Genomic DNA, 25078 nt, shown 5'->3' with positions numbered 1-25078 from the left:
AAACTACAGGGTGCGTCAAAAAAATTTATACACACTTTGAACTGTCATAGACAATTTATTTCCCACACAGAAAGCTTAATGTCTAATTAGAAAAATAAATGTGAAAGTGGTTCTGTACCACACACAGTACCGGAGTGGCAAGGAAGTAACTGCAACATGGCGGACGTGCGTTTGAGTTTTGAAGAGCGGAAGCAGATAATAAAGTGGTATTGAAAGTTTGAGAATGTTGCTGCGGTTCGAAGACAGTGGAGACATGAGTATGGTACAGAACCACCTTCAAGGTTAACAATTAAACGTCTACGAGACAAATTTGAAATTCACGGAACAGTGTGTGATGTGCATAAAGGTCGATCAGGGTGACCTCGTACAGCTACAAGTGATGAGTCCACAACTGCGGTCTTGGAGTTTTTTCGGCGTTCACCTCAAAAATCGGAGGATAAGCTTTTTTTTGCTCAAAGTTCCTCTAGTCCTGTAGCCCAGATGGCCCGCTCTGAGTCAATCGGCTGGTCGAGCTGAGCTACCAGCATAGGTTATCGACCTAAAGGGTCAATCGGGGAGCAAATGTATCGGACACATGTCGGATGCTGCAGCTGACTGGGTAAAGCACCGAAGCGCCCTGGTGGGTTCATTCTGGACACCCGAATGGCTCGACCCTTGTTGGACTCGATGGCGGGTGGGGAGCACAAGTGATGAACAGCCACAATTGTCTATGGACAACAGAAAAAAAAAACTACTTGCCCCAGATTTATGTCTGGGCAAGAAAGGAAGAATGGAAGAAAGAAAGAAGGAGGGCACAAGAAACTCTATCAAGCCATCATTTCTGGTGGCCAGGTGTACAGAAGAGGGGAAAAGCCTAACAAAGATGAGACCTTTTCTCATCTACAATGCATTTAAGGCAGTAGCTGGAGAGCCCTAGAGTGTATCAAAGTTGCACGAGTCATCTGAACTTCTCGTAGAAGTTGATAGCAAGATACACTCTAATGGGCTTCTACGATGCAGAAAAATCTGAGATCTCCATGTGGAAGTCATGCCACACAAGAGTCTGAACATTCGATGTCTATGCACCTGAGATGAACCCCAATTGGTAACAAGACTGGAAGGATTAGTCCTCCCGTAGAGCCTTGGCGAGAAACTCTTCTGTTAGGCGTAGTCGTACCTTCAAGCTCCCATACAGGTTAAGTGACAGCAGACTAACTATCCCGCAGCTCTCGGAGCTGCATACACTCTTGCAAGAGACGCGCCACTGTCTCCACCTACTCTCCACAGTGTCGGCAACGGGCATCAAAATTTAGCCGGAACCTGGCAAAGTAAGCACCAACAGGGCAGTGCCCCGTTTTACACTGCGCAATGATAGATTGTTCCGACCTTTTTAGCCTCCACCATGGATCGTCGCGGTCCGGGCGACGCAAATGTTGCCAGACTCCACGGGCTTTGTTGGAGCCATCCCAGGATTTCAACCACTTGCCATGTACCCACTCTCGGATTAATGTCGTAGCTTGGTTAAACGTGTCTATGCACAGTAGCCTATAAAACACTTAGGCTGAAAATATGTAGTGATCACGTTTGTGACAATAAAATCTCCGATCGCGCCCCCCCCCCCTTAGACGTAGGGCCTGGGGTGCTTGCCCCATTAGCTACACCCTATGGCCGCTATTGCTTCCTATCTCTCTTCCATTTTCTGCTTGGCTCCTTCCCGAGTGTACAGAATGTTTTTTTTAAAGCACTAACTGATATCTGTAACTGTTTATAAAACTCTAATATATATTGGAAATTAATTGGAAATGTGTAGGGGAAACGTAAATGAGAATGTGAATTGTGTTGGTCACATCTTATCAGGGGATGGAAGGTATTGACGGATCCAGGGGTGGGGGAGGTACTGGCGCCCCCCACTCGCCCTGTAGTATGTTGGCCGATTTTGTGGGGTAGGGAATTAGTATATAATTTTCATATTATGTCGCTCTGTGGCATTTTACGTCTCGCGAGACGATCTTTTCCCTTTGCAACTTCTTGTGTGACTAAAGAGGCCAATCCTTGATACACAGCTGCGATCACAGGTTGGGCATATAAAATCAACAGGCGCCATTGCATTTTCACCCTTCTTTCTGCTTCTGTTGTGTATGACATCTGCAATCTGTGACCCTTCCTTTATGCTCTCTCTCCATGTGGATCTGTCCAATGCCACCTCTTCCCAGTTGCCAGTGTCGATTTTGAAGAGCTTCATGTCGCGTTTGCATACATCCGTATAACGTAAAAGTGGGTGACCAGCGGCTCTCCTGCCTTCAATTAGATCGCCATACAGGATGTCCTGTGGAAGTCGACCTACTGGCATTCTACGAACGTGGCCAAGCCAGCCAAGGCATCTGCTGCTGATAACAGAGCGGATGTCCTGGCATCCTGCTCTATGTAGCACTTCCTCATCTGTTATCTTATCTTGCCACCTTATTTTAAAGATCCGCCTTAGGCATCGGAGGTGGAAGACATTCAGCTTTTTTTCCTGCCATGAGTAGGTTGACCATGTTTCACTTCCGTACAGCAAGGTGCTCAACACACAGGTCCGGTAGACTAGGGCTTTAGTCCTGCTAGTCAGCAATATGTTGTCCCAGACTCTTTTCTGCAACCGTGACATGGTGGCCATTGCCTTGGCTATCCTGTTGTTTATGTCTTTATCCAGTAGAGTGTTGTTGGATATGATGGAGCCAAGGTAACAAAAGTGATCAACAATTTCTAGTGGTTGGCCATTAATGCTTACTTGAGGTGCAGTGTTTGTGTTTTGGACAAGTATCTTAGTCTTGCTTTGACTGATGTTTAAGCCGAACTTCTGGCAAGCAGCAGATAGTTTGTCAACCATGGACTGTAGCTGAATATCAGAATCAGCCACAATAGCTGCATCATCGGCATACAGGAGTTCCCTGACAAGTAGCTTCCTAACCTTGGTTTTTGCCCGCAGCCTTGATACATTAAATAGTTTTCCAGAGGATCTTGTATGGAGAAACACACCTTCGTTTATGTCGCTGTACGCATAATGCAGTAGACAGGAGAAGAATATGCCAAACAGAGTAGGTGCGAGCACACATCCCTGCTTGACACCACTGCAAACCTCAAAAGGTGCTGATTGGGCTCCATTGAATTTGACAGTACATTTAGTTTCCTTGTGAAAACACTCAATTAACTTCAGTAGTTTGGGAGGGCAACCTATTTTCCTCAGGAGTTTGAAAAGGCCACTTCTGCTGACCATGTCAAAAGCTTTAGTCAGATCGACAAAAACAATGTAAAGGGGTCTGTCTCTCTCTCTAAATTTCTCCTGCAGTAGTCGTAGAGAAGATATCATGTCTATAGTGGACCTACCACTCCTGAATCCACACTGAGACTCTGGGTAGACTCTAGAAGCTATCACTTGCAGCCTGGATAGTGCCACTCTAGCAAAGATTTTGCCCACTATACTGAGGAGAGAGATACCCCTATAGTTGTTGCAATCACTCCGATCCCCTTTGTTCTTGTATATTGTGACTATAGTTGCGTCACGCATGTCCTGTGGGACATGACCTGTTTCCCAACAGCGGCAGAGGAGAATATAGAGTTCAGGGAGCAGGAGTGATTCGTTGACTTTCACTACTTCCACTGGGATACCATCACTCCCAGGAGATTTTCTATTTTTTAAGCAGTTAATTGCTTTTTTGAGGTCACTAAGGCTCGGAAGCTCATCTGGGCATTTCAGTACTGGAAGATCTGGTAGAGAAGCCAGGGCGACATCGTCTACTGTATTCTGTGTGGCATAGACTTCGAGGTAGTGTTCTGTCCATCGTTCTAGCTGCTTGGTTTGATCTGTAATTTTTTCTCCTGATTTGGATAGAAGGGGGGCAGGCTTAGACACTGCTGGACCCAGGGCCGCTTTAATGACATCAAATAGAGCTTTGCTATTTCCTGAGGGAGACTGTCTTGGTTTCTGTTGCAGGTATCCCTTCTGGTCGCTACCCTTCTGGTATCTTGGCGAATTCGGTGGGATGGGAGAGTGATTTCATCTTCTGCCCTCCCCACTCTAGCCCTCTGAACGAGGAAGCGGTCAGAGTTTATGTAATTGCACATGAATTTATCACAATTTTAAGAAAAACTTTCTTTTAAAAAATTTAGAATTTATACAAAATTATTCAGTATAAGAGTAAAAATTGAGATGAGTTCTGAACCCTAATATTCTTTATCTAGTCGCCTATTTGCAACCTTTACTCAATCTGATATTTTCTATTGTATCAATACATTTGGGACTATCACTCACAATTTATGCTTGAATCCTAAAAATGCCAAAAATTTAGAGTATAATCTAATTGGTCCACTTAATTTCTCCTCCCACATTTTTTTTTTGTTTAGAGCTTGGAATTATAGTTCTGTAACAAAACAAAGTTACAAACAGGCCTGTTGAACAAAATGTATCACTTACAAATGAGATTATTACTTAGGTGTCTGAGGGTGGGTCGGGGTTGGTAGGTGGGGGGGGGGGCCTCCATTCTGTCTAGTGCTATGTCATGTGCCAAACTGTCAAATGGGGAGAAATGGAGGAAAGGAACGACGTAGGTATTAAGAGGATTGACCTTAATTACTGGATGGCATAGATATGTTAAAAAAAAAGTGGACAAGATTAGAGGACGATAGCCACATAGCCGTAGGGAAAGAGCAAACATTCGCATGTATGTAAATAGAATGTATATACGGCGTACCGGCACCTTTTTCAATTTTGGGAAAAAATATTACTTCTCTTGTATTTTAACGTTTATTATTAATTTATTAGTGAGTACCGGCACCTATTTCTTTAGAAAAAAAAAAAAAAGCACCGAATAGAAGTAAGTATGATGCTGATACCATCCCCTTACCAGGCTAATTGACCCCACTTTTTATTGGGGGGGGGGGGGGGGGGAGTCAATAAAATGTCCGTGTTTTATGGCCGACCGTCTAGCGAGTTTGATAGCAGACGTGAGAAGAACTATTGCGCCTATGGTAAGACACAACTCCGACGGGGCAGTAAAGCACGCGTAGCAAATAGGAAATGGTGAAAATGTTTCAAATAACTATACAAATGGGATTTTTATATAGCTTATTTAAATAAACACACTTTTTATTTCATTATTCTAATAATTAGCTAGATAAATAAACAAAATCTACGTATCTCTCTTTCTATGCATCCATTTATCTATCCTCTCTCTGTCTAACTTATCTCTCTCTCTCTATCTATTTATCTCTCTATCCGTCTATCTATCTATCCTTTATCTCTCTACCTCATCTCTGTCTATCTATATATCTAAAATGTTTCTTTTTAAAAGCTATACAGTTGAAGATACATGAATCTTTTTAAGTAATAAATGTAGGTTTACATACTCAATACATACAATACATCATGAGCACGCAGGTCATATAAGACAGATGGACATGTTGCGTAACTCCCTCGCCAATGCTAGACTGTCAACATCCACCCATCCCTTCCTATCACCCCCCCCCCTGCTGTTTTTTCATGTAACCCTCACTTAAATGGTCAAATCACACACATTTGGATAACCCACGACAGATTTGCATGATTGGTTTGTTTGTCTTAAGTCACGTGTCCATGTTTTAGTTAGGGCAGTTTATTATCAAGCTATCCAACAGTGAACATCGCATCGTCGCTTTCCCTTTTTTATTTCTGATTGATACGGATACAAAACCCAGTGTGAGTTTCAATCTTTTCAATTCTTTAGTTGTCTCATATAGTTTCATGTCATGACATAATAGATTCCTTTAGCTTATCTGCTTCTCACTTTCCCAACTGATTATTTTTTTCATAGTTTCCTATTCACTTAATTCTTACTTTATTACATTAGAAGTTAAAACTTACGTCACTTGACTTTGTCTCTATAAATATTTCTTTGATCATAACTTGGTACCTAGCTGTAATTCACTTAAACATCAGTGTAGAAAATGGGGAGACATATGTTATCATTATCTATTAATACAGTTGATATCAATTCACTTCACTGGTTTTATGTAAAAGCCTTAGAGTTGCTTCTAGTCTCACTCTAGTGTAGCTGAAATAAGTATTTAATTTAATTATGACATTTGCGAAGTCTATGTGGACATAAAAGTAGTCGCTATAAATTAAATATATCATTCTTCATACATACAACTAATGATGTAGCTCGAAACTATGTCTATCCCAAATTAATACCGAGCGCTCATTTATTATCGGTTCCCGAAGACAAAAGTGGACTTCATGGTCATGGTAATCTATGTATCTTTCTTTACACAAAAGCCTATATAAAATTAATATTTGAGCGTTGTATGTTTTACGGTGGATTTCACAACTTGAAATAATTAAAAAAAAAACATTTGTAGAGATCTGGCAGAAATAAGACCACTGTTCAATGAAACTGGAATTTTTTTAGTTGTGGGGTAAATTTTTAGCGTGTTATTTCCACTGTGACTCCAGTGTAGGCCTACTTTCCTAAATTTTATGCTTGAGAGCCACACGTTAGAACTGAATCACAAATATTCTTATATTTGAACATCTTCTAGTTTAGGCTTAGCTTTCATCTCTTTTTTTTATATCTATATTCGTTTATACGGTTTAAATGCAACTGCAACTTATTTCATTTACATCAGCACTGAGCCTTTGTATTGTATAGCATATGTCTCCTCTACCGGCTTTAAATATAAAAAAAAACAAAAAACTTATATTTTAGTTAAAATGCCGGTAACTCCTTCGTTGTCTGGTTCCAAGTCCAGAATGTGAAAGGAGGAGGGGCGAGCATATGTTAGGCTACACACTACTCTTCATAAACATCTAGCTACTGTTATTGAAAATGCGTGGATTTCAGATAAATATCTGTACTTATAAGGAAACCCATTAAGTTTAATTTAATTTGAAAATAAAATAAAGTATATGTTGCACATATACGAAACCCAGTATGATTGGTTTACTTTAATTTTAAAGCAAAATTACATTAAATCAATAAATTAAAAAATAATAATTTAGGTCTGTAAAACATTACAAATGAAAAAAAAAATAGTTTCAGCAAAAATATATAAATATAGGCCTATAACCCGTACATATATAGGATAACGGTACCATACATTTGTGACACAAACAAACAAAAAAAAAACAAATTAAAAAAATAAAGATTAATTCATTTTCATTATTTATTTTTTATAGCCTTTTTAATATTTTTTTTATTACATAATATAGATCCAGAGTTTTCATGTCATTAGCGAATGACTAGATCTATCACGAACTATTAGGCCTACCGATACTACCGACACCGTCTAGCCGGTAGTGACCTTGTGACCTGATTACCGTAGCGATAGACAGCGCGGTGCTGTCACTTGCGTAACATTCTTCAAAAGGGTCCTTCGATGTTAAGTTTTACCCAAGTTTTAACCTTCATTCTACTGTTGTTGGAATTGTGACATTAGTACTTAACCAATTGTTCTTTATATAGTTTCATTTTTTGTTAAACAATATCACAGAAACTTTGAATTGAAAGTATTTATCTATAAAAGACCCACATATGACCTCCTTCAGTTCCGAAGTGACTCTGGATCATCTCATCTCATGTAAATTAGATGAATGCCTGGGCATTAACTATAGTCATAATAATGTCACCCACACAGCAGTTTCACCCTCTCCACGCCGCTGATATCATTAAATATTTGTTAAGCAATGCTTTTTGTTCAATGCAATATGCTACTTAATTTGTATTGCTTGTTGATTTGATAGCCTGTCAGGGATTGCCCATGTAGATAAATGAAGGCATAAAATACAAACCAGACATCTTTTTTATGCTATTAAGCAAAGAATTGTTTTTTGTTAAGACTGTGTCAATTAGGGAGCAGAAATTAAATTAAAAAATGACATAAAGCAGATTAAAAATTAGTTGACTTAGGAAAAAAGAAAGAATATATGCTTTAAAAATATGCTATGTGCTATTTCTGTTAGTAAGAGCAGTTTCGCCGGGCTTAATATCTAAGCCACACGAGCAGGCCAGGTGCTGGACTTAGTTGTCAGAGGCTATTTGAGACGCATGCCATTAGGAGTATTTTATAGACAATGGGAGCTTAACCCCATTGACACCCCTGGCCATGACAACCTTTGAAACCTATTTCTATTCATACTTAATGTATAGAATTTGCCCTTTTGGAGACATAATGAAAGTAAAATACCTTGTGTGTTTTTTTGCAAATTGCAGCATTCAGGCTGCTAATCTGCCTTAGCAAGCACCTGAAAGGTAAAAGGAACATTTGTGCAAAATTTCATACAAATCCATATATCAGTGGATGAGATTTGTTGAAACATAAATCAGTCATTGGTATTTTGCGTTTATAACTTAGATATGCCAGCAGGACATTTGCTTTTTATAATTAATCAAATTTTTTATATATTATATTTATTTTTGGTATTTTACAAGACTTTGCACTTCTTTAAAGCTTCTGATAAAGCTCACTTTTCAAGCCAACCTCTGCATGAACAGTACTTGGAGAGATTTCGGCATGCTGGTGTGTTTTGATCGTTAACATCGGCCATGCCATCCCTTGATGTTTTTTTTTTTTTTTTTTTACAATAATGAGTTGTGCACTATAGACATCAAGAAAATACATTTCTTTAGTTCAGAATGCTTTGTACTTCAGACCCCCTTGAAGAGCTTTCATTTTCCCCCATATCCTGTAGCTTTCATAGTGAACAGGCGCCTAAATTTTTTGTCTGGGGGGGGCAATAGAAAGAGGATGTGACTACTACAGCTTTAATCATTAATAACCAAAAGTTTCAAATTAGAATTATTACTTGTGAGCTGTGAAATATTCTTTGTTTGCACATAATACAAAAACAAGTCCAAGAACAAAAAGAAAGAATATTTGTACACGAAGGATTAGTATTTAAAATATAGCATACATATATTACATTTATTTTTTTTTTAAGTTGATTACTAAAGTGAGAATTCATTTAGTCCAAGTTATCCAGAAAAGTGCAATAATAACTTTTTTTATATTAATATTTCAGCTGAAGTACTAGGTGTGGCTCAACATCATGACGCTGTTAGGTGAGAGCAATCTACCTTTAGAAATAGTTTTTTATATTTATCGAATATATATTTTTTTATGAGTCATGCCAAACTAATTTAGTAAATATTAAAACAAGTTAAATATAAACAAGTAAAATTTTAAAAATATTTAAAAAAAAAAAGAATTCCTCCTTTACGAAGCAGATGAATTTTTGTAAAAGCAATTACTTTGTTCTCAATAACTAATGAATGATATTTTTTAATTACCTTGCCCAAGTCCCACATCGCACCCCTAAAAAAAATCATTGTTATACACATGTATAAATCTCCTCAGAGTATATAAATTCTAGTTTGATGATTCAGATCCAGAAATGGCGTTATTAAAAGACAGTTATTTAGACTAGAATAATGGATCTAGATACTAGGTATACAAGATTCTAGTTTGATGATAGGCCTATAAATGCAGACTTAGAAGACTAAGCAAAATGTTCCTGAATGTCTATTTAGTTAACTCTGAATATGTGTATGTGTGTTAAAGATATAGATTGTCTAGACCTCCAGACCAGATTTAAACATTAGATTATTATATTTTGAAAATCATAACGGTCAAAACAGTTTTCCCTGTGTGGCCAGTTAACTAGTAGCTTGTTTTTTTTCCCAAAGATATACATAAACTGCAAAATTTCTAGAAAAATCAATAGAGCTCATTTCAAAATCCATGTCCACCCAGCTTTTTCTACCCATGAAGAATTTGCAAGCTGATAAGAGGAATTGTAACAAGAAAAACATAAAAAGATACTTTTTCAAAAAACAAAACTTAAATTAAGTTTAATTGTATAAATTAGTTTGGATCAGTTATGTAATTTATATGTGTGATTGACCTGGACATAATAAATCTGTGCAATTAGAAATATGTTTACCGATTGTTTTTGTTTGGCTTTTAGTTTTCTCATTTCGCTATGATCCTATCACTTGTCTGGGTCAGTTGGAGAGGAGTGGGGGTATTTGGGTTATCGTTTTTTAAATGTATTTATTAAAAAAAAAAGAAAGGTGAACAACCTGAATTTGAACTCATGGGCTAAAGCCTTGTCAGGCTTCTCAAGCCAATACGGTAACCACTCTGCTAGTGAAGAGCTTATGAACATGGAAGATTGCATCTATTGTTTCTAAAGTCTTGTCCTATTTCATATCCTATTTCATGTTTGTGTTCACTAAACCCACATGCCAAGATAGAAGAATCCAGAAAGATCTTATATGCATATGAACATGGAAGATTGTTTCTGTTGTCTTGTCCTATTTCATGTTTGTGTTAACTAAACTCACATGCCAGATATTAGCATCCCGAAAGATATCTTATATGCTGAGCTAGTGGAGGGAGTCAGACCCAAGGGCTGCCCAAGACTAACCTATAGAGATGTCTGCAAGTGAGACATGAGAAACAGATTTCAATTAAAGTATGTGGGAGGAAATAGCCCAAGAACAGATTGCATGGAGACTTACTGTGCATGCTGGTACAATCCTCGCCAAGAGCAAAAGAAATGAAGTCAAGAGAATGAAAAAGAAAACTGCCCTATCAGCTAGCCCTAAAACAGATGCATATACGTGCACAAAATGTTGCAAAATCTGCTGCTCCAGAATTGGCTTGATTATCACACCAGATTCTGCCTCGTGTCAAGACGAAACCAAAACCAGTGACTCATCTGGATGCATCCATTGTCTTCTGAGACAGAAGGAGCCATAGATTAGATTAGATAGAATGTGAAGGTAGAAGCTTAAGAAACTTGAAGAACATTCTAACAATGAGGTAGATAATATTGATTAGTATGATACTATATAAGGGATGTAGAGCTAGCAATTGCGGTCATTGTTCCAAGTCTTTATTCAGTGTGATTATTCTGTTATTGATCTGTGTTGAGGCACTTACAAACTCAAGTATGTTATTTAAATTGGGGAGACAATACTACTCTCTAAAACAAGTTCTGACAATATATATACACATGTTAACAGGAATATACATATGTTGAATGTAATGTAAATATGTACATATGTAGTAATGTGAATATAAATATGGTCATCACTGATTTTCAGAAATGAAATAGAAGAAAGTATAGATTCTTTAAATGCACTTAAAAACACTTTAGGCATGCTACAACAGAGTTTAGCTTGTGGTCACAAAGACTATGAATTTTCATTAGAATTTCTACATTGGGGCAGACTGCCTGTAGGTAATGTTTTGGGGCAGAAAATGAGCTAACCAAGAGGAGAATTTTTTTTTTTTACTTAAGGTAAAAATAAGGTTGTACATGAATGGGTGATTCCATAACAGCAGGATTTTATGGTGCCAGACACCTACTGACATTTGAAATGTACCCTTTAGAGGTGTACTTCTATCAATTGTTTTTATCTCCATTTTCACCAGTGAAATTTGCTCTACCTTCCATCACCCTGTTTATGACAACTGTATGCACACCTATATATAGAGGCAATGGATATTTAAAACTTAAAAAATTTCTCTTGAAAACTAATAATCCTATAACTAGAAACTTAGCAACATTTAGAAAATCTATGTTCCAGTGGCACAGAAAAACAAGCTGTAACATTTGATTATGCTGAACGTCTAGCAGATGGTGTTAATTCAGGCCAGGTAAATTTTGAAAATCAACATAATAATTTTTTAATGTGATGACAAATCTGATAATTTTTTTTAATTTTAATTTAAAAAAAATGTATATATAAAAAAGTGCATAATTTTAAGAGTTCATGTCCTCTAATTTTTCTCAGAATGTCATGAATTAGTCTTATAGCAATGTTGCACTACCTAGTAACCTAGTTTTAATTATTTAATATTAATTCAATTGGCTTCAAGAATGTGACAATATTTGTCAATTTTTTGCATAAAAAATAAAAATTAATTAATTTTCTAGAAATTAATTGTTTTATGCTCATTTCAGAGTGTAGTTCAAGATGTGTATAACAGTTTGATGAGTTCTGGTATTAGCAATCCACCACTTCAAATATTTTGTTTATCTTTAAATGTTAGTGTATGCAATGTATCTCAAAGCTCCAGCAATGTAAGTATTTATAAGTATGAAGAATAAATTGTATGAAGCATATTACTGGGTTGGAATACTGTTTGTTGTAAATTTTGTAATTTACCTTCAAAATGATGTCTTTGTTCTGACCTTCCCTGGTTGAGAAGAAATTTATATTTTAGCTGTTAGCATTGCACATGCAGTCAAATTGTATATTATTTATCTACTAGGCTCCTCCATTGTGGTTAAAGATGAGCATTCTCATTCCCTATGTATTAAAAGAATGGCTGTGTAGTCTGATGTTCATTTTGAAAAGCTAATTCCATTCATGGCATGGGTAGATTGAGCCTATTGGTGTGTTGTCATTCATGGCATGGGTAGATTGAGCCTTTTGGTGTGTTGTCATTCATGGCATGGGTAGATTGAGCCTTTTGGTGTGTTGTCATTCATGGCATGGGTAAGTTGAGCCTATTGGTGTGTTGTCATTCATGGCATGGGTAGAATGAGCCTATTGGTGTGTTGTCATTCATGGTATGGGTAGGTTGAGCCTATTGGTCTGCATTTCCTCAAAGTTTTTTGTTCTTTTTTTCTATACTTTTTTTTTCTTTGCCTTGTAGCTTGAAACACTGACACTGATGGTACCACTCCACAAGGAGCTAGTTTTTCTCAGACTTGGGTGTTGATCCTATATTCCTTGAGAATGTTGTGTTGAGTTTGTTTTCTTTAAAATAATTAAGAAGTTCACTATCAGACATATGAACTATTTGTCCAGCCCATCATAGTTGGGATCTTTTGCATTGACATGAACAATGTCCATCTGTGACATTAGTTCAATTACACAGCCTGATCTATAAATCAAATCAATTCACCTAGTGTATTTTAGGTAGGTAGCATAGGTGGAAAAAATTCAGATGTTAGATATTAAATATACAAGCAAGAATGGGTATATTTTTATAAATTCATTGTTTTCCGAGACAGAAGAAGCCATATATATATATATAAGAAGTGCCATATTTTTGCACATATAACCCGTGGGTTACACAAGTTTTTACAAGCTGTGGGGGGATTTACAAAGTGCCAGGTTTACAAAATTTATTTTACTCATAAATATAGCATAATGTAAGCTATGGACATACCAATGGGTCATTACACCTCCTATAGTTTGCTGTGTGATTGTGAAATATACACTGAAAAGCTTTATCAACATCTCATTCTAAACCTCAAGAAAACAAATAGTATTGATAATAGTACTTAATGTACCGATAGTTTACAGCAAGTATGCTTTGTACATGTGGGGTATATAACAGTGCAGGTTTTACGTTTTTGTTTTTACTTATTTTGTAATTTGTGTGGGAAATACACATGTGCAGATTATAAAAGTATGCTGGGTATATGCACGAAAATATGGTATGCTATTCATTAATAATTATTTACTTTACCTTTGTTTAAAATATACAAATGTTCTTTTACATTTTATATCATTTTTATAATGAAAACACGAAATATGTTTTTTAAAAGTGTAAAGAAAAATCTCACACATTTTCTTGTTTTTTATGATCTTATGCAGTTTTTAAATGTGACCACAGTAAAATTAAATTGAAGTATTAATTTAAACAGTTTCAGATAACTCTCTACAACCCACTTGTACGATCAGTGTTTTACACTGTCAGACTTCCTGTATTTGGATCTAAGTACATTGTATATAAAGAAGATGGCTCAACTATAATTCCTAGTGATGTGAGTTAAAGAAACAATTTATTTATATTTCTTGGCTGCATCACTTGTTCTAGGATTACAGTAACTTGTACATACTTGCTAATTAAATTATTTCTTTTACTACTACTGGTGAATTATTCTATGCTGTTGCAATTGTATTCCTAGCTAAACAATATAAAGTTTTTTACAAAATATATTTGATTGACATTAATAATTTGTTTAAAAGCTAGAAGAACTATATAACTAGATTGGTTTAAAAGCTGATTCCCCAGTCTTCACCAGGATTCAAATCAGGGACCCCCCCAAGTGCTTTACCACTCAACCCTTCACCAGAATTGTCATATTACTAAATGTTTCAATTGGTTAGGTTTTGTCATTAGCAAATATAAACTGGTTTGCTGATTATATGAAATTATGACTCAATAATCCATTATTTTCCTCTATGTACTTGTTTACTTCATTTATGGTCTTCTAAAAGCATACTCTTTACTTTTGAATATTAAGTATCCACATCTCAGTTAAATACTAATCATTTTTAAAACAAAAAGTATTTCTTGCATTCCACTGTATAGAGATGATACACTGTGTCAGCTGGTATAGTTTTTTCATGTTTAACTTTTTGACTTCAGAATTATTGCCCACATTCGGACATAATCAATATTTCACCCTTTCGAAGGGGAAAAAAATGCTTCAATTAAATTTTATTTCTTTTTTGTTTATTAGAAAATTTAATATTTGGTATTGATTAAAATAAAGGAGAATACATGCCCTTTTTATAGAACACAAATTAATACTTATAAAACAAAACTTATTTTAATATTAATTTATGATAACATATTTAAAAACACATAAATGATTGTCTTGAGTTCATTATCCCATGTCACTATCTGGAACATCAAATCTAAAGAAAATAAAGCCTATTTAAGCCCCAACAACATCTTTCTCTGTAAAAACACATTCTAAAGGAGGTTCTGAATGTTTATCGAAGAAAAAGTATTCAAGATAAAGTTTTAGGCAATTAAAATCATATGGAAGAAAAAAACAAAAACTCTCAAGCACTGACATTGCCAGTGTTGATCTTCACACTATGGCTGAGTCAAATCAATGATGGGAGTGTTGTTTCAGAGTCTAAGAGTTAATGTATGTTTAAAATATGTTACTTATGGTCTTCCAAAAGTGTACCCTTTTGTTTTTAAAGATAACTATCCTTTTTGTATGCACTATTATATATTTAACTTTGAAAGTATAGACAGAAGAGGGGCAGATATTGGCTCAGATCACCATCTAGTTGTTGCCAAACTAAAAATGAAGCTGGCCAGCAATAAAACAGAAAGAAACAAAAGGAAAAGATTTGACCTAGACAGCTCCACAACACCCAGATTAAAAAGGAATTCCAACTATCCCTTCAAAAATAGATTTGCTATGCTACAACTAGATGAGGCTGAACAAAGCGTTGATAAATCTTGGCAAAATTTCAAAGAAATTATTACTGAAACAAGCAATGAAGTACTAAGCCTTAACCCTAAGAAGAAAAAACACTGGATTAGTGATAAGACATGGAAATTAATCGAAGAGAGAAAATGCGCTAAACAGGCAGTTAACCTTGCAAAAACAAGAAACCACAAGCAATAATCAAAACAAGACTACCAAGCAGTTTCACAAAAAGTCACCAAAATGCTCAGACAGGACAAACGATCATTTTACAACAGAACAGGCAGAAGAAGCAGCAGGTAAAGGAGATATAAAACAACTGTACAAAATCACCAAACTTCTCAGTACCAAAAAGTCTAATTGCAATGTTCCAGTCCGAGACAAATACAGAAAACTTCTTTCTTCAACAAATGAACAACTTGAAAGATGGAAAGAATATTTTCAAGAAGTGCTCAATAGACCTAAACCACGAAAACCACCAGATCTAAATGCAGGACCAACACTAGACATAAGCATGGAAGAAATAACAAAAGAAGAAATAAGGAATGCACTCAAACAAATGAAGACAAGTAAAGCTGCTGGAATTGACAACATACCACCCAAAGTCCTAAAAGAAGAAGGAAGTGAAATAGTTGACCAAATGCACAAACTATTCAACAAAATTTGGTTAACAGAAACACCTCCGGGTGAGTGGAAAAAAGGCTTGCTAATAAAAATACCAAAGAGTGGAGATCTATCACAATGTGAGAAATGGCGAAGCATCACTTTGTTGTCAGTACCAAGCAAGATTTTCAGCAGAATCCTACTAAACAAAATAAAGGGAGCATGTGATCAACACCTAAGGAAAGAACGGGTTGGATTCAGAAAAGGGAGATCTTGTGCTGACCAAATAGCTACACTCAGAATAATTGTGTCAAATGGCAATCTCTTCTCTATGCAACTTTCGTCGACTTTGAAAAAGCTTTTGATAGTGTCGACAGAGAATCTATATCTGGATTGTAATGAGACATTATGGGATCCCCAATAAAATAATAACCATAATCAAGAACCTTTATGATGGTTTCACCTGCCAAGTAACCCACTGTGGCAAGCTGTCAGAGGAATTTCCAGTTACAACAGAAGTCAAACAGGGCTGTCTTCTTACACCACACCAAACTGTGGGAGATGAGTGGACAGAAAAATATAGAAGTGCAGGTGTTAAAGAGGAAGTGGAGATGGATTGGTCACACCCTTAGAAAAGATACCAGCAACAGAGCTAGGCAGGCCTTAAAGTGGAACCCCCAGGGAACAAGATGCAGAGGAAGACCAAAAAGAACATGGTGACACAGTGTACTTGAAGAAGCAGAGAAGACTGGGAAGAGCTGGGAAACCATAAAAAAACTAGCAAGAGACCGTGGAGAGTGGCATGTTTTTGTCGAGGCCCTATGTTCCATGAGGAACTCAAAGGAGTGATGATGATATTCTGCTAACAAGTTTGTGTGTAGCACAAGTTCATTTTTTATCTTGTTTAAACCTATATACAGATTTTTTTTAGACAAAAATATTAAGTTTGGAATATTTCATGAAGTATCAATGATGAACTACAATATTATTTTAATTGTTCTTTTTTTCCTAGGTTCTTCCAATTCCTACAAAAATATTAAAAAACAATCAAGTGTCTACAAATGAACTAATTTTTTTGGTTCAACTGCCTCCACTTGGATTTGTTACTTATTTTGTACAGGCTGCATCAAATATAAGTAATTCTATTTTTATTTTATACAATATTTTCTTGCATTTAATATTTTCTCATATTGCTAAAAAAAATATATTATTATTATTTGATAAATGCTTTATTTTGTATGTTAAGGTCCTTTAACATTTGAGTCAGAGAAAGAACAATTAGAACCTAATGACTTTGTATTGCAAGGAAAGGTAAGTTGAGAAGACTAATTTACATTAAAAGCTTTAATCATTTATCAGCTATTAAATAATTTTAAGTATATTGTTGGTCTCTGAGCTTAACACTATGCTTCATCTTATGATAGGCTGATGCTATTGTAGTAAATAGATGACCCCATTTGAATTTTTCATAACAAAATGTTTGCAAATTTTGTCCTATCTTATATCCTCCTTTGTAAGCTATCAAAGGCAGGTTCATCTATGGAACAACCAGATAGACCTGTTAACTACCTCACCCTAAGGTCAATGTTAGTCAACAATCACAAAGAGGAGTGGCTCAACCAATGGGCATCAGGAAACACAGGCAGAGCCATGTACAGAGAAATGACTACGCCTAACAAACTGGACAGTATTAACTTCCTCCCCCGCAAAGAACAATCTACAATCTTCCAACTAAGAACAGGACACACACCACTATTAAATTACCACCTGAACAAAATAAACTCCACACAACTACCCCTTTGCAGACATTGCGCCCACCCCTTTGAAACCGTAAACCATATCCTCTTTGAATGCCCCTCCCTAATCCACACTCTACTTCCACTACAGCCCAACATAACCAACACCCTGTACGGCAGTGCTGAACAACTGAAGAAAACAGCACACTTTTTTTCCTTGGCACAGTCTGCAAAAGAGCTCACAGCTCAGCAGCAATAAAGCTGGCTAGAAGAAGAAGAATATCCTCCTTTGTATTTGTCAACAAAAAAGCTAGCTGTGGCTACTCTCCTGCCTTGACTACTGCAAAGCTGATCTAGAAGGTTTACTGGATGACTAAATCAACATGCTGCAGCATAGTCAGAACAACACTGCACAAATAGTCCTACTAAAAATAAGATGAGATTCTGCTACTGCTTTCTTGCGCACACTTCCTGTGAAAGCGAGAATTGACTACAATGTGGCTGGCCACACTTTTTCATGAGTGCATCTATAATAAAGAAATGCCCTTGTATCTTAGTGAACTGATCACTCCATATGTCCCTTAGTGCTTCTAGTGATGTCACATTTCTCCCTCAAAAGCTACAGTTTGCTGGCTTTTTAGTGCACGGACCAGAGGTTTGGAACTCACTCCCCATTGATCTTAGAGAGACAACATGCTTCCTTACATTCAATTAACATTGACAAATACTTATATATGCTTTGCATGTGCTATATTATTTTAACCATTTAGCTGTGTAAATATAAGAATTCATACTATTATAAATGACAGAATCTGTAATACTGGTAAACAAATCAGGTTACTCTGGTCAAAAGATAAACATGAAATTTTTAGTTTTTGCTGATTTGGGGGATTTTTTTTGTAACCCTTAAAATATAATTTTTACAATAAAAATTGTATGACTACTAACCTTGTTAATCTTGTTATTTTACTAGTATGTCAGTGTAACATTTGATGAGTCAGGCAATCTTCATTCAATCACTAACCTGACATCTGGAACAACATTGCCTCTTCTTCAAAATTTTATGTACTACTCTGGCTTTCCTGGCAACAATAGTGGTGGCCAAAACCAGGCATCAGGAGCATATATCTTTAGACCATCCTCTAACACACCAACTTATATTCCTCTCAAAAGATGGGGTGGTATCATCAAGGTAAATCAAGTTTTTTAAATTATTTTTGTCAAGCACTTAAAGTTTGAGAGCATTTGTGTGACCTCCTTAACAAGATAGTGCAGTGTGACTAATTGTCACTAAAGAAATGAAAGGGTGGGTTTGAGGGCTGTTGTACTTTGTTTATTGTTCTCTGTGGGGGAGCATTTTTAAATCACACAATTCTGAAATGATAATTAAACTACCTTTAAAAATGTTCTTAACTCAGAGACTGTTTGTTAGGTTCTTAAAAAAATATATTGTTATATAGATTGACTTATCTGATCAAATAGTTTTATAAATTAAACTCATCCTGTGATTTATCTAGGGCTCTGTTGTTCAAGAGGCTTTTCAACAATTTACTGACTGGATCAGTCAAGTTATTAGAGTATACCAGGACAAACCTTATGTTGAAATAGAATGGACTATTGGGCCCATTCCTATTGAGTAAAACTACTTTGTTCTTTATGTTCTAACACTTAATTTCTGTTCAAATTTAATAATAATAATCTTTATTATACATAAGGAAATGTGTCTTACAATTTGTGCATTACACCAAACAAAACATTATAACTATAGAAACCAAAATATACATTTATACCAGACTCACTCATAATTTACATAATTTTTTTTGTTATATCACATGAAATGTACTCATGTCTTTTTCTGTGTTTTAAATATTATTGCAAAAATCAATGCATTAAAAAATAACTAACAATATTAAAATTATATTGTTTATTCAGTGATAAAATAGGTAAAGAGATAGTCACGCGTTACACAATACCTGGATTTGGAAATAAAGGTGTCTTCTATACTGATGCTAATGGCAGAGAAGTGCTTGAAAGAAGGTAAAATTATTTGTCATTATATTCAATGTTCTCATTCTGCACTTTTCTATTTTCTTCATTTCTAAATGTATAAAAATCATTTATACTATGTGCATATTCAAGATTGAACTACAGACCCACCTGGGATCTCAATCAAACTGAACCAGTTGCAGGCAATTATTACCCCGTTAATGCATTAATAGGCATAAAGGTAAGCTATTTTACTTTTAACATAAGGATATATAAACATTTTAAATTTAAGCTCTTACTTTGAAAAATATGTATTTTTTTAAATAGCATAACATCTACAAAATAGAATATTTTGCTTGACTCATCATAGGGGCCTTACAAATGTTCTTTCTTCTTTACTGTTCAGAATTTTGCTTCATTTTTTTAAACATCTACTTTTCTGGTCAAAAGCTAAAAGGATGTCCTGTGAAAAACATGATTTGCCAAACAAAAGTCTTGACTTAACTCAAAGGAGATCAAATAATCCTTATTTAAAAAACCTAATCTCTATATAAATCAGTTATTTAGTATAGCACTTGACCATTCAATCCCCATTCCTCAATCTTGGTAATATTGCTCCTTTTCAAGGTTTAGACACAATCGGGTATTCCAGATTTCAATTTGTACACAGTAAAGTTAAAAAAATTTTGAAGCATATAATCTTAGAAATATAACTAATTGATTAACATATTAATGTAGTTCTTTTTTGTAATAAATTATTTCCTTTTGGAACATTTCCCAGCTAAGTTCATTATCATTTGTTTCAACTTTCTTTTGATGATGTGCTCTTGTGTTTTTAATTAAGTTAGATTCAATTTATATTTGCTTTTCTATCCTAGAATGGTGACAGTAAACTGCAGTTTACAGTTTTAACTGACAGGTCTCAAGGAGGTGTTAGTCTTAATGATGGTGATGTTGAACTAATGGTAACTGACTTTCTGTTTATCTATTCTTAGTGACACTACTAGTCAGAACTTCCATATCACTTTTAACATATTCAAAATGGTGTAAGGTGCTAATAATTTTATGAGATCTGTCTGTCCGTCCGATTTAGATCTCGTTAATAAAAAAAGATCTTAAAAAAATCTGACATCATGATGTTTTAGATTTTAGACCTATCAAAATTCTGGTGCAACTGCTTTTTTTTATTTCTGAAAGTAAAAAATTAAATTTTAAAGTCAACTATGCAAGCAGTTTTATCATAAAAATACACAATTTTTACAACTATTCACTATTAATAGTAAAAACACAGACTAATTTAGTAAAGCAGATGACTATTTACCATATTTTTAACACATTTATGCAAACAGTTTTAGATTCAGTAATTTCTGTCATGCTAACTACAAACATATAAAAAAAAATGTTTTTTTTTTAAGAGAAATAATCTATTTAGTAAGAATAAAAGTAGAATATAATTTCAAACAACATTTAATAAGTAGTCCTTCATATTATACACATGAACTCTAAATGCAACTACCAGCAACAATTGTTTTATTTTTAAGGGAAAAGTTTTATTTGTTATTAAGGCGTCACTTTCTCTGTCTTCCTCTGCATCTTTTTCCTGGTACTGTTCTCTGATGGAAGGTCTTTGCGAGCCCTGAGGACCTAGTGATGTGGCCAGAGAGTTTGAGTTTATGTTTTTTGATAGTGGTTAGCAGGTCATCATAGGTTCCAATTGCTGTATTAATCCTGTTTCTAACCTCTACATTCATGGTGCGATCTTTTAAGTGACACTAGGATTCAACTATATCTTCATAACTATCAGTTCATTGAATACATATGAATATTAATAATGTAATAACATTAATAAATCTCTGTATCCTGTGGTATTAAGTTTTAGTTGAACTAACAAAACAACAGTATCTGAAACACTTTCAACACAATTCTTTTTGTATCTATGGAGATAGGGTTGTAGTTTTGCTGCTGAAAATATTGAAACATGCTTTTTACCTGCCTAAGTAGACCAATTCAGGGGCCGATTTTGAGTTTTGTATTTCCACAAACTTTCTTTGTAACTTTGTTTTTTTTTTAATAATTTGAAAAACGGACTAATGATGCCTCACTTTCTTCAGTCTGCAGGCAAAATAAATTTCCCACAGTAGCACCCAAAAAAATGTCTGAGAAATTAGTTATATCCAACATTAATTGAATAATAGCCTATTTAGTTAAAGGTCTATTTGCAATATAGATACCCCAGATTGGAGCACTACATTGAGATGTTTGTGAAGTAATTATTTAAGATGGATTTCACCCACTTCATAACTTATAGTTTTGTTCATTCTTAAAAGTATTTGTAAACATGTTTAACCTTAGTGCTTGTTTTTAGAGATTTTCTGCAGGCAAAACAAAACAGAAATAAATTGTCTGCATCACTCAAAATTCACTCTAAGCACGGAAATATGGTTTTGAAAGCCAATCAGTTCTAGTTTCTGTTTCTTTTTGGTAAATATTGTCATCATGTCAATATTTCTTTGGAGTTACTTAGAAATCTCTTGTACTTTGTTTCATATGGTTGTTTATTTTTATCTTTGTTTCTTTGTAAATCTTTCTTTCTTTGTAAATCTTATCAAGTTTCACAAAAAGAGTATCTGTCCACTTTTCATGAAATTTTCTACTCCCAGAGCCAATTTTTTGTTTGGTCTGTTCTCCCATTTCATTAACACTCAAATGATGACAACTTTCACATACTACCAAAAGAGTTTTATGCCAAAAAATGGCAGAAAAAAGTGACTAGTGTCAAACACTTCCAAAAACAAAATAAAAGTTGTCTAGAAAAAAACTAACCTATTGTATGAATATTAGAATTTCACAAAATGAAATCTCTTGAAATCAATTATGAGGTGACCTAGTGCTGGCTATATTTTAGGCATTCCTAAGCTATTCTATAGCTATGTAGATTGTTTACTAATTCCAAAATTATAATAATAATAATAATAATCTTTATTATCCGTAAGGAAATTTGTCTTACAATTTGTGCATTACACCAAACAAAAAACATTATAACTATAAGAAACCAAAGTGTACATTCACACCAGACGCACTCATAATTTACATGTGACAAAGTTTATACCATATAATACTATATGTTTTCTACTTTCTCTTTTCAATAATGGTCTTATAATGGTTAATTTGAAACTACTGTTACAACAGCTTTTTTTTATCATCATTAAAAATTTTTTTTAGCATCCCATTCTTATCACTATTTAGGCTAATTTTTTTTTGTCATTCCTAGTAATTTGATTTGTTTTATATTATTTTAATGACATGTACAACGTTATTCCACTGGTTGTTTCAATTTTCCGGAGTTTTTGTAATTGAGGAAAGATATTGGTCCAAACCTTGTTATCTACCCACCCCTCAATTTCTTTCTTTTTTTTCTAACTGGTACTGTACCTTGCATATATTGGAGAAATTATGTTCAAGTACAAGGATGTTGGTTCCTCTTGTTTACACTATGTAAGCTTTTGGTTTTGTGCTGTCAGTCATAATCAGCTAATTGCAGCTCTCTGTGTTTCCTATTCTGTATTTGACATAGAAAGCACTTTTAAAATTATATCATTACTAAAGCCAAAAACTTTCTCTGCTAATCTAATGTTAGTACTTCTGCTGGGTAGTTGTCATTAGAATTGCAGGATAACCATTAAATTGAAAACCATTAATTTTTTATAAATCATCATTTTAAACGCAGAGTTAGACTGGAAGTATCTATAGTTTAATAAAATATCTGCGTCCCAAGACATGACGTTAAACTGCGCTCCTCTTCCCTTAGCACTTTTGGAGCTCAAAAGTGCCCTACTTCTTTTTTATCATTGTGTCTGCCTCCTCTTTTTCTCAGTCTGCCTTCATTGATCATCACTCTGTTGCCTTATATTTAAAATCTCACTATGTCCTAGACCAGTCTGTTTGCCGTGGACTGCGATGGGTAAGGGGGGATAAAGAGATCCTGTTGTTTGATAAGGTGTCCATCTGAGGATAAACTACCACAACACAATACTTTGGCTCCAAGTTCCCCTAGACCTGAGGCCCAGATGGCCTATGCTGGAGGGCAGTGGCTGGGGGGTCAATCAGGGAGCTGCTGTATCGAAAACATGTCCGATGCAGCAGCTGACTGAGTATAGCACCTGTGTAGCCCTGGCGGGCTCATTCTGGACATCCGAATGGCCCGTCCCCTTGTTGGACTCGATGGCGGGTGGGGAGAACAGGTGCCAAATTACTACTTATGTACATGGACAAAAAAACACCCAAAAAACTACTTGCCCCAGATTTGTGTCTGGGCAAGAGGCAAAGAACAGATTAAAAAAAGGATAAAGTCACAAAAAGCTGTACTACCTGGACATCATTTTTGGTGGTCAAGTGCACAGAGGAGGGGAAAAGCCTGACAAAGATGAGCCCTTTTCTCATCTACAAATGACTTAAGTCAGAAGTGGGAGAGCCTAAGAGTGTATCTAAGCTGCACAAATCATCAGAACTTCTTGTAGAAGTTGACACTCTGATGGGCTTTTACAATGCAGAAGAATCTGTGATCTCCAAGTGGAAGTAATGCCACACAAGAGTTTGAACACCAGCAGAGGTGTTATCAGCTCTAGAGACCTGCTGGAAAGTTCTGAGAAAGAAATAGTGGATGGCATTGAAGGAGTCACACATGCCCGGCTCATTACCAGGCGCAGGGATGGGGTGGAGGTCAAAACCGCCACTATTATCCTCATATTCAGAACTAGGACACTGCCAGAGTATGTGAAGGCAGGATACCTACGAGTTCCAGTGAGGCCCTACATACCTAACCCCATGAGGTGCTTCAAGTGCCAGGGTTATGGACACGGCGTGGCAGTCTGCAAGAGGAACACTGTGTGTGCTAGATGTGCTGGAGAAGGTCATGAGCTGCACAGCCTAGTTCAAATGCCCAAACTATCATGCTGGCCACTCAGCCTACTCCAAGGACTGCCCTGTGTGGAAACAGGAGGTTGCTGTGCAGGAGTACAAGGCAAGAAATGGATGTACCTTCAGCCAGGCGAAATCTGCTGTATTGGCCCTACCCAAGGGCCAATCGGCTTGACAAAGACCTACGCCCAGGCTGTGGCTAAGACAGGAAGATCCATAGCCACACAGACGGACACATTGACCCCACCACCCCCTCCTCCAACTCAGAAGAAAACACTGCCAAAGAGGTGCTTCAAGTGCCAGGGTTATGGACACGGCGTGGCAGTCTGCAAGAGGAACACTGTGTGTGCCAGATGTGCTGGAGAAGGTCATGAGCTGCACAGCCTAGTTCAAATGCCCAAACTATCATGCTGGCCACTCAGCCTACTCCAAGGACTGCCCTGTGTGGAAACAGGAGGTTGCTGTGCAGGAGTACAAGGCAAGAAATGGATGTACCTTCAGCCAGGCGAAATCTGCTGTATTGGCCCTACCCAAGGGCCAATCGGCTTGACAAAGACCTACGCCCAGGCTGTGGCTAAGACAGGAAGATCCATAGCCACACAGATGGACACATTGACCCCACCACCCCCTCCTCCAACTCAGA

The 25078-nt window shown here is 36.0% G+C and overlaps 1 protein-coding gene across 3 annotated transcripts in view; it reads left to right on the top strand.

The window, feature by feature from the left end:
* Nucleotides 1–25078, top strand: part of LOC106055819 (lysosomal alpha-mannosidase-like) — a 90224-nt gene that overhangs the window by 35530 nt on the left and 29616 nt on the right. For all 3 annotated transcript variants that reach the window (XM_056019724.1, XM_056019722.1, XM_056019723.1), the window contains 11 exons: nucleotides 9014–9053; nucleotides 11589–11658; nucleotides 11966–12085; nucleotides 13664–13783; nucleotides 16809–16932; nucleotides 17043–17107; nucleotides 18506–18724; nucleotides 19050–19168; nucleotides 19465–19569; nucleotides 19672–19759; nucleotides 20397–20483. In XM_056019724.1, coding sequence (XP_055875699.1) covers nucleotides 9014–9053; nucleotides 11589–11658; nucleotides 11966–12085; nucleotides 13664–13783; nucleotides 16809–16932; nucleotides 17043–17107; nucleotides 18506–18724; nucleotides 19050–19168; nucleotides 19465–19569; nucleotides 19672–19759; nucleotides 20397–20483 — 1157 coding nt within the window. The remainder of the gene's footprint in view (nucleotides 1–9013; nucleotides 9054–11588; nucleotides 11659–11965; nucleotides 12086–13663; nucleotides 13784–16808; nucleotides 16933–17042; nucleotides 17108–18505; nucleotides 18725–19049; nucleotides 19169–19464; nucleotides 19570–19671; nucleotides 19760–20396; nucleotides 20484–25078) is intronic.

Source organism: Biomphalaria glabrata, chromosome 2, assembly GCF_947242115.1.
Source record: "Biomphalaria glabrata chromosome 2, xgBioGlab47.1, whole genome shotgun sequence".
NCBI lineage: Eukaryota > Metazoa > Mollusca > Gastropoda > Planorbidae > Biomphalaria > Biomphalaria glabrata.
This window is presented reverse-complemented; position numbering and strand designations above follow the sequence as displayed.